The sequence below is a fragment of the Pseudonaja textilis genome, chromosome 2, assembly GCF_049901715.1.
Source record: "Pseudonaja textilis isolate UNSWEBS1 chromosome 2, rPseTex1.2, whole genome shotgun sequence".
Taxonomy (NCBI): Eukaryota; Metazoa; Chordata; class Lepidosauria; order Squamata; family Elapidae; genus Pseudonaja; species Pseudonaja textilis.
The window spans coordinates 99,006,340-99,021,933 of NC_141991.1; the positions used below are offsets into that span (position 1 = coordinate 99,006,340).

A 15,594-nucleotide genomic window follows, 5' to 3' on the forward strand; every position below is an offset into this window, starting at 1 on the left:
GGTTAAGTCCAGCAGATAATGGTTTCAGTCTATCCACTTAGTGAGAGATTGCTTAATGACCACAGCCAGTAGTTCCAGGATTGTGGTTATTGACTGAAGCAATGACATGATATCTCACTTAATGTTTTCTTCACTTGGTGATTGAAGATTTTGATCACAGTTGTGATCATAAGTTCAAGGCTATTTGTATATTTGCATGTATGGGCCTATTCATTCTAGGATTAATTTAATCTATACATCCTACTTTTAAAACTAGGGTCACCATACCTAGGCTGCAAAAATCTAAATGGTCACTAGGATAGTAACAAAGAGATACCAGAAATTCTAACACATTAAAAATGGTTTCATGTACTTTTGGAGTCCAGATATGGTAGTACTTCTTAAAATTTATTATTACTTGGCAGGTTTATAATAATTTATGTATTTTATAAATATCAAGTTTTTAGATTTAATATTATACTTTTTAATAACATTTATTCTGGCATAATTATTATAATCTGATTGTTCCAAACAATACACTAAGCTAATAGTTGTAAGAGGAAGAGTGGACACTTATCATAAGGGCAAGTGTTTTATAGTAAAGGCAAATAGATTTGTTCAACCTTGCCTGTCACTGAACATCTAGAATTAAACCTGTTTTTAATCTCTCAAGGGATTGTTTTTGGAATAGAGGCAATATTTGCAAAGATGTTCCTATAAATATATAGTCTAATGATAATACAGAAGGAAAATCTCTGTCCTTTTAATTGTAATTCCCCACTAATGTCAGTATAACCTAGAAAGCTGGAGAAAGTTTGTTCAGGAAATTATGTTTAGCTGAAGGAAATTATTGGATACAGTGATATCAATGATTCTGTAATGAAATAGACAACTTTTTTCATACTGTTTTACAGTGCTGCAAATTCCTGCCCATCTAGTCCTCGTGGTGCAGGTTCTTCAGGGTACAAAATGGGTCGTGTAATACCATCTGACTTACACCTTATGGCTGATAATTCACAGTCAGAAAATGATAAAGAAGCATCTGGTGGAGATAGCCCAAAGGTGAGATTCTTTTGGTTAAAATTCATTTGTAAAATCCATTACTGAGTAATATAATGGAAGTTAATTGAAAAATATTGCTTTAAAAAGTAAACAGAAATAATGTTTATGTGTAGTTAGCAGTTCAGACTGAAAACTAAAGTAGATTCTATGATATTCACATTGAACTTAAAGCTTACATAAATATATACCTGAACTTTGGATAATATAGAAAGCAAAGAAAAAAGCCATTTTGTAAGCTTCTTATTTTACCACATTCAAAATTGAGAAAAGCATATTCAACAGTTTTAATGATATATTTATTGGGAGTGCGTGTGTATTAGATTTATACATGAACCCAAGATCTCAGGTGAGGATTCTGAAAATACATTTGGATTAATTGGTAATATTTGATTTATTGGAGCATGCCAATCATGGTTGTAAATTGTGATGATATCCCAAACAAGTTGCATGGCATTTTTAAAATCATGAGCATTTCCCCTCCACCCCCTTCTTCCTGTTTTTCCTCTTGCTTCTGCTACAGGAGAACATCTAATATCATGGGTGTCTGTGTTTTGAATGGACACATTGTCTGCTGTGGTCTCTGCTTCTTACTTCATATCTCTTCTAGACAAGTGATAAGCTGTTGGATAATATTAAGCTAGCATGAATACCAGAAACTAGGCAATACTTACAAGATTTAGAAGGAGAAACACTTAAACTCTATCACTTGCAGTTTCTCTAGCCTATCTCATAGTATTCTTCTTGCAGTGATAATCTGAAAGGGGATCTTTAGATAAAAAGTGTCTTGAGATCCTGCAATAAAGGTGGCATATAAATTAACAAAAAGTATATAAACAAAAATGCTATTCTGCCAAAAAGAGAAGAATGTTTGGCTTTTGTACTTTTGCTGTAATTCCCCAAACAACCTCCAGATTGCCCCTACCTGAACAACCGATTAGCTCAGTTAGTGAGTTGTGAACCCAAAGATAGATGACCACAAATACAGAAAAAAAAAACATGCACTACATGATGCTTTTTTGTGCTTCTTTTAAAGATTTTTTTTTTTTGGTTATTTATAAATTCATAGAAATGGGTGGATTGACAAGTAGAGAACTGTATACTCAGGAAGCAACATGTTTGAGCAAAGAAAGTAAGTGCTGATTAGTTGAAGTTCTCAGGTAGGCCAAACTATTGTCCTCTAGTTATTTTAGGCTGAACTTAGTCTCCACATGACAAACAATATGCTTAGGAGTTGCAGGGTGAATATACTAAAAGAAAAAAAAGCATGGTAACAGTAAAGTACATTAGAGGTATTTTACACTTGGAATGGATTGTGGCAGGCTGTATGTGATAAAATTGAAAATGCAAATATGTAATAAAAATGAAAAAGTTGTTCAATGTGCATGATGGTATCTCTCAAGAGATAATGTTCTTTGTATTAAATTATAAATGGTGTTATATTTCTAATGTTCCTGGAGGAATGAGCTATTTTCATTATGTTATTATTTTTAATATTTAGGATGATTCAAAGCCACCTTATTCCTATGCACAACTAATTGTACAAGCAATTACAATGGCTCCTGATAAGCAACTTACACTAAATGGAATTTATACGCACATAACTAAAAATTACCCTTACTACAGGACAGCAGACAAGGGCTGGCAGGTAAAAATTATTAATATTGTTTTAAATGAAAGGAGCAAACTATAGTGGATTAAAGCTAGGCATCTTCAAAGTCTATAGTTTGGGTAGATTATTTTGGGGAGAGATCATTCTGGAGAGCTGTTTCTTCCTTAAGATCACATCAATATAGTTATTTCAAGAATGGTCTACCATTTTCTGGAAATTGATTGTCTAAACCAGAAGTAGATTTGTGATGTTTCAGAGGAAACATGGTACTTTGAAGTTCTTATCTGTTCTTGTAAACTATTCCTTTTCCATATAATTTCTTCATAAAATAGTTTACTTCACAACTTTTAATTCTTAATTGCAAATTGTGCCATTTATATTTCTATACAATCTAATTTTGATTGTGAAATCTCATGTTGAAATATCTTTACACATAGAAAGAATGTATTAAAATTAAACAGCTTAATATTAATAGTGTATAGAATGTCATCATATGCACATTGTTTTGTGCAATGTGCTCATAATACTGGATGCTTAAATTTATCAAACCAAGTAACATTCATTCCAATTTCAATAACTTTATGTTACTATAGATTCGTTCTAATTCCTATTGCCTTTGAATGGCTGAACTCTGAAAAAAAGTATATGGTCATCTTGTCTTGCTCACATTAAATTTGTTGACTGTATATTTTAAAGTTTATTATTATTATTATGGTTGGTTGTGTAATCAACCTGATGTTTAAACTGGATTTGGCATTTTTATCCATCTGCTGAGTTGTTCCCAGGGATCTGGGATAAATAGATGTTGTTATTTGATGGTGGTAAAGGTATCGTCGCAGGATGTAAGCTGTTTCAAGCTGCTTTTTGCAATTGACTGATAGTGATTTTGTCAATGCCAATGGTATTCCAAGTGATACACCAGATGTTTTGGGAGTGTATCCAAGATGCCTATTACTATTCTTACTGTCTTTGTTTTTTTGCCACAGTTGTGTTTGCAGATCTTTGTTGTTATATGTGAATTATCTATAGTTAAACACACTCAGTCTAAAACTGGTGGGAGCTTAATTTTTAAAGTCCTAATCAAGGACCTAAGAATAAGAAAGCATCTTAAGAATATGCGCAGTTCTGTGGAAGGATCATTAAAATTTTTAATAAAGAATATGAGCAGTTCTAAGTGGGATTTTTTTTTTTATTAGAATGCATTCCAACTTAATGCTGAGATGGATGATTTGTTTGTTTTCTTTTATGACTCACAGAATTCAATACGTCACAATCTCTCTCTGAATCGTTATTTCATCAAAGTACCACGTTCCCAGGAAGAACCAGGCAAGGGTTCCTTCTGGAGGATAGATCCTGCCTCTGAAAGCAAATTAATAGAACAGGCTTTTAGAAAAAGGCGGCCAAGGGGAGTACCTTGCTTTAGAACCCCACTGGGACCTCTTTCTTCTAGGTAAGGTATTGAGGACGACAACTTAAGCATAGCAGTCCAGAGGCTTTCCTTTAAATGTACTTAAGGGTCGGTTGGCTGAAGGATGATTATCGCTTGTCTAAACAACAGAGATGTTTATCAAATAAATAAATAATTGGGGCACAAAGGAAACTATTAATGTATTTTTCTTTGAGGAGGTTTGATGGTGCTTTTATGATTACATCTGATTGCAGTACTAAGGAAGAAATGTTCCCTGGAGTTATTGTTACTGGCTGTATTCACACTTAAAGATCTAGCAAATTGTATTTGCATAATATACTAAGCATAATTATTGATTGATTGATTTAATTATTGATTATTTATTTATATGAATAAATAACATATTAATATTAACCTTGGTTAGATTTTCTTGTGGCTTAGCCTATTGTGCAAACCTAAACTGTCTTACTTAATCATTATACAATGTGTTATGTTAACTCTAAAAAAAGGTTAAATTTTGCTCTATGAATATTTCTACTGTTCTGATCATGCTGATTTTTTGCTATTTGTCTTTTTGTAAATGTAGCATGTTTTACTTCTTACCTTAGAATAATGGAATGTAAGGAGTTGGTTTATGGGCCTTGGAGATAATATATTCCAACCCGCTGTCCAGTGCAGGAATCATAGAAGCAATAACTGAGGATAATGGGGTTAATTCCTTCAGTGTAGATATAGTGCTGTTACATGTGTAGTTGGTTCATGACTGGAGATTCATTTGTAATCAGCCCGCTCACAATTTGGTATTACCTACAAACACTTATTGCAACCTATAGAACAGGGCTGTCACACTCCCATCCTACAGACCAGATCTGTCACGCGCTGGCCACGCCTACGCCCAGTTTAGCGAAGGGGGAAAAAGTCCCTATAAGTCATGTGACGATGCCATGACGCCGTGAGTTTGACACCCCTGCTATAGAATCACCTAGTCAACTTGAGCTGATTGTAGAAAGCCCTAGTTAGTACTTTAATGGGAAACTACAAAAAGATTCGCAGGCTGTAGACTATATTGGAAATAGAAAATTAAATTTCCGAAAAAGGCAGTAACAAGCAACTGCTATATTGTTGCCAAGAAACATATTCTTGTTTCAATATAGTCACCAAAAGTTAATCTTAATGAAAGAAAGACTTAATGTTTACTTTTAGCAAACAAATCACTTGTTATTTTCTTCATAGTCTCAGCTATTAAAAAAACAAAAACTAGAAAAAGTGCTTGGGATTAAAGAAAACAGCAGAGAGAAAAGACAATAATACATAGTATTTAACCTTTTGCAGTTACACATTGCTTTTATGCTTCAAATTACCATTCCCCAGGAGCATATTCCCTATGAAAATTTGAATGCATTCGTGTTCTCACAAAAAAGACATGTTTGGAAACTACAAAATTGACAAGTAGTTTTATCCCGTTAAGAATTTGGAATAATTTAATAATTTGTTAAATTAATAGTTTAAAGAATTAAAAAAACCTTGAACTAGGAGTGAGTAAAAGCTGGAACTTATATCATTAAGATGAGGAATACAAATAGCATTTCATTTTCATTTCTTGTTTCAACTGAATTACATTTAAATTTTGTTTAAACTGCAATTTATTATTTAGGCATTGTCTGAAACATGCATCTTGCTGAAGAACTGTTCATTTAAGATAAGTGTTGTGTTTTAGAGAAAATGTGAAAGTAAATTAATCCCAAGATTAAAGTATTTCACTTTAAATATAGAATGTAGAACATATGTTTCTATTATTAAAATTCTCATTAATTTCTGGCCCATCTATACCACTTTTTTCATTCTGTACTTCTGAATAAACACTTTGCCTTTATAAAACTTCTATAAAATCCTCCCTGCGGAAAGATACGGATCAGATAATTTTTTATGGGTTAGTGTAATAGTTGTTCATTTTGTATCTAAAAGTGGTCGTTTCTGTTCTTTATTTGCAGAAGTGCCCCAGCTTCTCCTAACCATTCTGGAGTATTATCTGCTCATTCGAGTGGTGTGCAAACCCCAGAAAGCCTATCGAGGGAAGGATCACCTGTCCCAATGGAGCCTGAGCCAAGCAGTATCCAACCAAAATTAGCAGTAATACAAGAAGCACGATTTGCACAGAGTGCCCCAGGTGAAATGTTCACGCAATGCTTATGTACTAAAATTACACAAAATAGCTAAAAAATACTTTGTGGATGATTTAAAATGCGAGGATTCTAGAAATTTTACATGGAAAAAAAATACATTACCTTAGTGTAGTGTCAACGTTATGTAGTGTTAAAATGTTGAACTAGGGTGGGTGAGAGCCAGTGCAAGTCCAACTTTAGTCATGAAAATTCATTGGGTGACTTTGTGCCCAATCCTACATTTGACTCCACCTATCTCGCAAAGCTGCTTTTGGAGGAATAAAGTCAAGGATTATGCCCATGTAAGCCTCTTTCAGCTATTAGAGATAAAGATTGGATAAATATATAATATGTAAGACATAATATAAATGTTTCCTCATACTAAAATGGCTGATAAGTTCATAGTGAAGTACAATGTGATTAATACTGTAGCTTACCAACTCTGAATAGCACAGTTCTGTAGCTTATTGTCTTTTCACATTGCTGGATTACAGCAAAAATTCTGGACCATGTAGACCAGGGATCCCCAACCCCAAGCTATGGTTCACTACTGGCCGTGGCCTATTTGGAACTGGGCCATGCGAGTGATGGACTGGCACATATGCATTCCAGCTCGACTTGTGCGAACAGTGAGCTGCTGCACATACACACTCATGCAGCTCTAGTTATGAAAGTCAGGCTGTGTATGCATTTTTCTCGACATACATAGAAGTGTTAGAAAATGCATGATATATGTTCTACCTTCAGTGGATGTACTCTGTCACTAAAATATAGCAGTACAACATTTGCATTTTATGTGTAAGGTTTTTAAAAAAAATCAAATTATAATATACTAGTAGTACTAATAGTGACATAGCAGTGAATTTTAACCTGATATTCCTGTTGAAGAGATAATTCCTAATCTCACTTTATTAATCTCTGAGTAATTAGAAGATTACTTAAAGTGGTGTGTGTATGTGTGTGTTATAGCTGTTTTCTTTTTAATTTAAGAAAGCAAGTTGCATATATTTTTTTTAAAAAAGGATGTAACACATTTTTTTCTATCTTTCTTTACAGGATCTCCCCTATCTAGCCAACCTGTTTTAATTACTGTACAGAGGCAGCTGCCACAAACTATGAAACCTGTCACATACACTGTTGCTACTCCTGTAACAACGTCAACGTCCCAGCAGCCTGTAGTACAGACAGTTCATGTTGTTCATCAAATCCCAGCTGTATCTGTCACAAATGTGACTGGATTAGCACCAGCAAATACTTACACTGTAGCTGGGCAAGCAGTGGTTACACAAGCTGCAGTGATGGCCCAACCTAAAGGAGAACCTCAAGAGAATGGAGATCACAATGAAATGAAAGGTAAAAAAATTATTATGATTTGTTGAAATTTCATATTGATTTCTTTTATAATATGCTGACCTTGATGTTTATTTACTACTTTTACCATTTCAAACATTTACCTATTTTTTTCTCTCTAGTTAAAGTGGAACCTGTACCCACAGTTAGCCATACAACTCTAGGAGCTGCCAGTCGCATCATTCAGACATCTCAGACTACACCGTTACAAACGGTTACTCTAGTACAACAAGCACCTCTAGGTCAACACCAGCTACCAATAAAAACTGTAACGCAAAATGGAACACATATAGTACCTATCACCACAGCAATGCAGAGTCAGGCTAACACTGGTAAGCATTTTAAATTGGGTGTTAAGCGTCACAAGTTATCTATTGTAAAAAAATATCCAAAATAAATTCATTATTTCCTCATATTATTGAATATTAACTATATGTAACTTCTATTGGGTGTTATTTGTAGTCTAAATCTAAATACATCTTGTCATGACCATTTTTTGCCTATCTTGTTTTTCTTCCATACTAAATTAGCAGCTGAGATTGCATAAGTAGCTCTGATTGGCAAAAAAAAAAAAACAGGCTCTGGGGAATGGACTTCTTGAGGAATAGATGTGCATGTTATATGAATTTGCTTTTGAAATTGAAATAATACATGTAATGAAAATGAGAAAAAATACAACTAACGATTTTATCTAGGAATATTTATAATATTCTTTTGACGTCTGTTAACAGGTGTATGAAATACTGTGTTATCATTTAATCTTACACAAACAGGTTTTCAACTTATATAGTGTCCTGCGTCCTATATTGTCAGAAGATGTTGAACTTCTTTAATCTCAAAGATTCAAATGACTTAAAATGAGTAGAAGTTCCTCATTTCCATGATATTAAAGAGGATGGGGGAGAATTGTGTTAGTCCAACAATAAAGAGCAAATTATGGATGTCATTTTACTAGGATTGCTTAGCAGTGAATACTTTTTGAGTTCTTATGAGCTCAGTGGTGATATTATCTAAGCACTTTGTTTTCTGTTACCTTAATTTTTAATTACCTTAAGATATTTTAAGCATCAGGATCTTTTCCAATGAGTCTTATTTTCATATTATGTGTCCAAAAATATTTGGCTTTTTTCAGTGAGTACCAACAGTGAGCTTTCTGTTTCATTTCATCTAGAATTTAATTATTTATTCTTCTTGCATTCAGGATATTCTCCTCAGAGCTGCTCAGAGCATCCAGTAGTGGGAGGTGCTTCAGTCTCTGCATTCATAGGCTGAGCTTGAGTTGCTCCTCCTCCTCCACGTGACTCCTCCATAGCGTTCCCCAGTTTTTGCTCAGCCTCGTGCGAGAGAGGCTGTTCTGTTCTCAGCTCCTTGGCTGAAGCAGGAATTTTTTGATTCTCTCAGCTCTCTCAATCAGCCTAGATCAGCTTTCTTTCAGGTTGGATTTATCCTTTCCTCTTAGCCCTATGCAACTGTTTAACTGGCACCCTTATCCCCCCAAGGGAAGCGCTTTTGCGCCCCCAGAGGGAGGCAAACGGGAGGGCCACAGGTGCCTTCGAACCACCTCCCAGAGCCTAAATTTCCTTCCCTGCCTCTTCTTCTGTGCTGTTTTTATTGCGGTTTGAATTCCTTTCGGTTTTGAGTCATTTCGTTAATCCCCCCCCCCACCGAATGCCACTCCAGCGGGGAAGGTCTGATCTTTCCCTTCCCTGTCCCTCTCATCCTTAAAGCTTCGGATTGCCCTTTGGGGGGGAAATTCGCCGCTGAGAGACCCAAGGATCGTTCACTTTTTTGGCGGCCGCCATTTTGAGAGCCTCTTCGTGGCCGAACGCATTTTGTTTGTTCGCTATTTTCGCTGTGAGTGTAATCTGCTCGAGGATTCAGGACCTGCAGGCCTGTTTCAGAGCAATTCAAACCCAATTAGCCTCCTAGCACTGGGTTTGATTCCTTTTGTTGAAATTTGTTGGCATTATCCCACAGCTTCTCAGCGGCGCAGTAGCAGACAGCAGCAACCACCCAGTTCCGCCTGGGCTGAAGGCTGCTAAGGCCCTTGCCTCTCCTTTTATCTCCGTTCTGTTGGAGAGCGATATTACTCCGGGCCATAGGCGTTCAAATTCGGCTGATTTGGACTATTGGTTTTCTTTCTTTATTGGCACCAAGCCTCTCTTATTATTACTATTTTATCACCCTTCTGAACAATTTTTAGGGTGCTACGACTCAATCTCTCATGCAAATATATTCATATATGTTTATATATAATTAATTAAAAATATTTTTTTTTTAAAAAAGAAAAACAAACAAACAGGAGGACATGAAATAATTACAGGGCACTTGGTCTTCCCGCAGATCGGCCCTTGGGCGTGCCAACTGCCTCAATCTTAATTCCTAATATATCATACAGTATTCATATTACTCATTGAAATGGCAGAGGGTAGCGCTTCCAGAGGACCTTCTTTGAAGGCAAAATCCAAAACCCATCACTTGCTCAGACAGGCTAAGGAGACCTCCAAAGCCTCCCAGAGAGATGCCTTGAGACGCCACAAGGCCCTGGAAAGGGAGATTGATAGACGCACCAAAGAGGCCTGTACAGTGCCTCTCGTCCTCCTGCCTTCTACTCCCTCTACTTCTGCTCACCCCGCCCCTCCAGCAAATAGCCAGGCCTAGTCACTTCCCGACGGTTTCTGACCTCGAGACTCAGTCCGTAAGATCCTTGCCCAGAACGGAACAACTCCATGGCCAGGTACCTTTGCAGAGGGACATCCCCCATACAGAAAGGGAGGAGGAGGAGGAGGAAGGGGAACTGGACCTAATCAGGGAAGATGAAGAGTTTGAGTTGGGGTCCATGCCATATAACGAACCTCTGTCAGAGGCAGACCCTCTGGAAGGGGAGATGTCGGAGGACGAGGGGCTTACCGCCGACCAGCCCACCTTCGTGGGCCTGTTCAAGCCACACTTATTTAAGTCCCTACTATTCAAGGCCAAGAATATCTTGGGCCTAATCACAACTTCGGAGGGCCCAGATGACTCCTTATTTAAACAGCCCGTGGTGGAGGCCGAGGTTATCCCTACCCCACCCATTTTCTCCGACCTGGTGTTAAAACAGTTGGCCTCTGCAGCTGCACCTCCAGCCCCGTCTGGCCACAATAAAAAGTTTTTCAATTTGGACCCAGAATTCTCTAAATTACTGGTTACCCCTGAGGTTGATGAGCCCATCATGGGCCTAGCCACCTCCTCTACCCCGAGTGACGCTCTGGAGGCCCTGAAACCAGAGGTCAAGCGGGCTGAGCTGGCCTTGCGCCGGGCACACCAATCGGATGCCTGGGCAATCGGATCGGCTATGGCCGCTTCCTTTTTCACTAGGTCATCGATTCGATGGCTGCGTCAGCTCAAACAATAAGTCCCCTCCCTTATGCGCAGGTCAGATTCCAGAACCTTACAGCCCTTTCGGAGAGGGTCCTTTCGGCCCTTCTAGCAGGCTCCCTTCTCCACCAGGTACCAAAGGCCCCCAGCCTTCAGGTCGAGTCAACCCCTGGATCGTCCCGATTCAGGAGACAGGAACCAAGGCCCTTTCGGGGATTAGGTAGCAGGCCTTTCTGGCGTTCAAGATAGGCCAGGACACTCCCTTCCCATTGGCGGGCATCTTAAATTCTTCACCAGCCAATGGGATTTATCTACCTCGGACGCCTTGGTCAGGGACATCATTAGGTTCAGTCTTGCCCTTGAGTTCTGGTCCCCCCCCCCAATTTTTTAATGACATCCCCTCTGTCCAGAGACCGGAATAAGCATAACCTAATGGATTCCGCTATCCAACATCTCCTCAATATAAGCCATCCAACCCATTCCCACCGCACAACAAGGGCGGGGTCTTTACTCTCATCTGTTTGTAGTCCCAAAACACTGGGGTGGGGTGGGGTGGAGAGCGATATTGGATTTAAAATGTCTTAACCGTTATCTGATATATCGCAAATTCAAAATGCACACACTGCAATCCATTCTCCTGGGAAACAGACAAGGGGACTGGCTCACATCCATAGACTTGACCGAGGCATACTTACATATCGCCATTCGGCCTTCCCATTCCAAATTTCTACGTTTCTGCTACAACAATCATCACTTTCAATATGTAGCCCTTCCTTTTGGATTAGCCTCTGCCCCCAGGACCTTCACCAAGGTCCTCGCAGCACTAGCAGCCCATCTCAGGAACCTTCCTGTGCGTCTCCAATGTTACCTGGATGACATTCTCATCCTATCTCCCTCTGAACACCAAGCAGTGAAGGACACCCAAGCTACCCTAACTGCTTTCCAAGAGCACGGCTTCCTTATAAACTGGAAAAAGAGCCAATTATCCTCATCCACTCGGACAACCCGCTTGGGGATGGTGATTGACACACTGGAAGGGAAGGTTTTTCTGTCCTCAGACAGACTACTCAGTATCCAACAATCCGTCAGAGAGATCAGGCGACGTAGGAAGGCAACCCTACTAGATTTGTCTAAATTATTAGGGAAAATGATTTCGTGCATTTCCATTATTCCCTGGGCCCGTCTTCACTCCAGATCCCTCCAGTGGCTCCTCCTCCCGTACCAGAGACCTGGCAGAAGCAACTCAAAACACATGGTCAGGGTACCTCCAAGGGTCCTCACGTCCCTCCTCTGGTGGGACAAACCGGCCATCAACAAAGGCTGCTTCTTCAAGGAGCCCCAAAGACTCACTATCACCACAGACGCCAGTCTATTCGGATGGGGCGCCCACCTTCGGTCACTCACATCCCAGGGCAGATGGTCTGCAGCAGAGCAATCATGTAGCATAAACTGGCTGAAACTTCACGTCATCCACCTGGCCCTCCGTAGCTTCCTCCCCCAGGTACGTGGACAACACATTCTCATTTTAACAGACAATGTGACGGCCAAAGCCCACATAAACAAACAGGGGGGCACACAATCAATACGACTAATGAGGGAAGCCGAGCGCCTTTGACGTTGGGCGGAGAACAATCTCCTTTCCATCAGGGCAGAGCACATCTCGGGAGTATCAAATACTCAAGCCGACTGGTTAGGCAGAGCCACCATAGACCAGTCGGAGTGGCGCTTCCACCCATCCCTGTTCAAGGAAGTAGCAAGAATATTCAGACAACTGGTGGTAGACTTATTTGCCTCCCCTCTCAACGCCCAGCTCCCGAAATTCTTCTCAAGGTATCCATCCCAGGGGGTGGAGAATCACAACGCGCTACGCTGCCCCTGGCCCACAGGGCTCCTGTACGCATTCCCCCCACTAGCACTGGTGCCCAGGGTTATCCAGAAGCTGCTACACGAGAGAGCGGAGCTACTCCTCGTGACACCTTACTGGCCCAGACTGCCATGGTTTGTGGACCTCCGCAGTCTATCAGTGGCCCCTCCCTGGAGGATCCCACCAGACAGGATCTCACTTTCTCAAGGTCCCCTCCTGCATCCGGATCCTCAATGGCTCCAATTAGCCATCTGGAAGTTGAGCGGGAACGCCTGAAGAGAGAAAGGTTCTCTAGCAGGGTCATTGATGCTATTCTAGCCGCCAGACGGCCCTCAACCATTCAAATTTACGACGCCACATGGGCCATTTTCTGTAAATGGTGTAACAAGTTCCAAATTATCCCAGTTTCTCCTTCTGTTGCCCAAGTTTTAGACTTCCTTCAGGAGGGACTTAGTAAGGGTCTGTCCCCTAATACCTTGAAACGACAAGTAGCGGCTCTAACAACGGTTATTTCCTGTGAGGGTGTTGGTTCCCTTTCCCATCATCCCCGTATTCGGGCCTTTCTTAGAGGAACCACTAATTTACATCCTCCAACAGTGCATCGGTACCCAACCTGGGACCTTAACAGAGTTCTTACTTCACTCACTAAACACCCCTTTGAACCCTTAAGGGAGTCAACCCTCCAGTTCCGGACTTATAAGGTAGTTTTCCTTGTGGCTATTACATCCGCCCATCGGATATCGGAAATTGCAGCCTTATCCATTAGAAGGGACCTTTGTGTATTTCATGCTGATCGGGTGGTCCTCCGGCCTGATCCCACCTTCTTGACCAAGATCAATTCTGTTTTCCATAGGGCGCAGGAACTTATCCTTCCAAATTTTTGTCCCAGGCCATCCCAGGAAAGGGAAAGACAATGGCACATGCTTGATGTGAGACGAGCTCTGCGAATCTACATCAAGCGCACAGAGCCATTCAGGAAATCGGAGGCCTTGTTCCTCTCCTTTCAGCCCAAAACGCTGGGTCACAAAGTGTCACCATCCACCATAGGCCGTTGGATAAGAGCAGCAACCCCCACCCATATTTCACCGTCTGGTGGGGTCTTGTTTCGGCCAATGAACCAATAGGTAGTTAGGATGAGAGCACGGATTTTTTTCCTCTCGTCTTCGCAAAACTGGGGAACGCTATGGAGGAGTCACGTGGAGGAGGAGGAGCATTCCTCAATTCAAGCTCAGCCTATGAATGCAGAGACTGAAGCACCTCCCGCTACTGGATGCTCTTTGCAGCTCAAAGAGAACAGGCGTATCAGGTAAGAACCAACGCCCCTTCTCAGCTTTTTCTCCAGTGCTTACAATTCAGAGGCATCAAATGTTCTTTATTCAACCTGTCCAATATTTCTAGTTCTTATTTCATGTATTGTTAAAATTTGGATTACAAATGCTTGGGTACTATTTTAAACCATATGAGAAAAATGCAATTGTTAAGAATTTTTTAGCATTGTCATTTTTTGGTACTGGAATATAAATTTATCTCTTCTCTTCAGCCACTGTTGTAGACCTAATTATAGATTGCAGATAGCACACCTTAAATAGTTCTGCTGTTTTTTATAACACTTGCACCTTTCTTATTAGCAATATTTTTAGGGCTCATTTAACCTCACTTTCCAGGAAATCTGGGTCCAGTTCATTTCACAAATGTTTGTTATCAGTGTTGAGATCTTTTATGGTCACTTCTTCCATATAGAGTTCATCATCTGTTAATGAATGCTCATTTAACAACCATTCAAATTTGTGATGGTGCTAAACGAATAGTACTTATGACCAGTTCTTGACATTCTGGTCATTGCAGTGTCCCCATGGCCACTTAGCAAACCCCTAGCTCACAGTTGCAAAATCACAGCATCCCACGATAATATGATCATCATTTTCATCCTCATTTGCCAGCTTTCAACTGTCAATGGGAGGGCTAGCAGCAAGTTACAGATGACAACCCTATAATGTCCTTGTTTAAGAACTGCAGGGGATTTGTTTAATAACACTACTAGGAGTGTCAGAATTAAGTGTCCCTAAATGATACAGTCACATGTTCTTGCACTTTGACAACTGCATTGTTTAATGGTGACTTCCCATGCAATTATTATTCCCATGCATTGCATTACTTACTTAAATGTTTGTTTTTCCTCATTCAGAATTCTTGCTTTGGTGAAGTTACTGTTGAAATATACAAACACTACTAAAACCTAAGCATAAAAGGTCTAATAATCGCTGCAGACGATTTGGAGATGGGAGATTAATCAGCTGAAGTTTGGGTTGATTTGTAGTCTGGAAAATCATTTAGTGAAGCAATTCTGCCAGAGACATGTACAGTCAAAGAGAAGATAGGATCCATGCTCAATTTTTTTAACTTGTTTATTTTGTGGATATGGAAAAATCCCTCTTGGAAGCTATGGGATGCCAGAAAAGAATACTAAATACAGCTCTTAATACTCCCCAAATAAATGTACAAAAACGTTAGTAAACAGTATGTTATGATTTCTTTGGGTCCAATTTTCCCCAAGATATTACTATCTCTCATTTCTCCTTTTAACAGATTGTTACAAAATCTGATCTGGTTATTGTATAACATAGGATAAAAAACATTCAAAGAATGGGATTTACTTTCTCCTCCTGTTCCATCCCATTTATACCTAAAATCAAAGGGAAAGAAAATTTTCCTTTCCGAGCCTATTTTTTCGGAGAAATCTGGCAGAATTATTTGGTTTATATCAGTATTTCATCTCATTTTATTTTTCCATTGTTATATTTGA

General features: G+C 39.6%; 1 protein-coding gene across 1 annotated transcript in view; it reads left to right on the forward strand.

The window, feature by feature from the left end:
• FOXK2 (forkhead box K2) overlaps positions 1-15,594 on the forward strand; it is a 55,165-nt gene that overhangs the window by 31,859 nt on the left and 7,712 nt on the right. The window contains exons 3-8 of the mRNA XM_026696209.2: positions 894-1,041; positions 2,540-2,686; positions 3,907-4,100; positions 6,050-6,225; positions 7,277-7,573; positions 7,693-7,902. Coding sequence (XP_026551994.1) covers positions 894-1,041; positions 2,540-2,686; positions 3,907-4,100; positions 6,050-6,225; positions 7,277-7,573; positions 7,693-7,902 — 1,172 coding nt within the window. The remainder of the gene's footprint in view (positions 1-893; positions 1,042-2,539; positions 2,687-3,906; positions 4,101-6,049; positions 6,226-7,276; positions 7,574-7,692; positions 7,903-15,594) is intronic.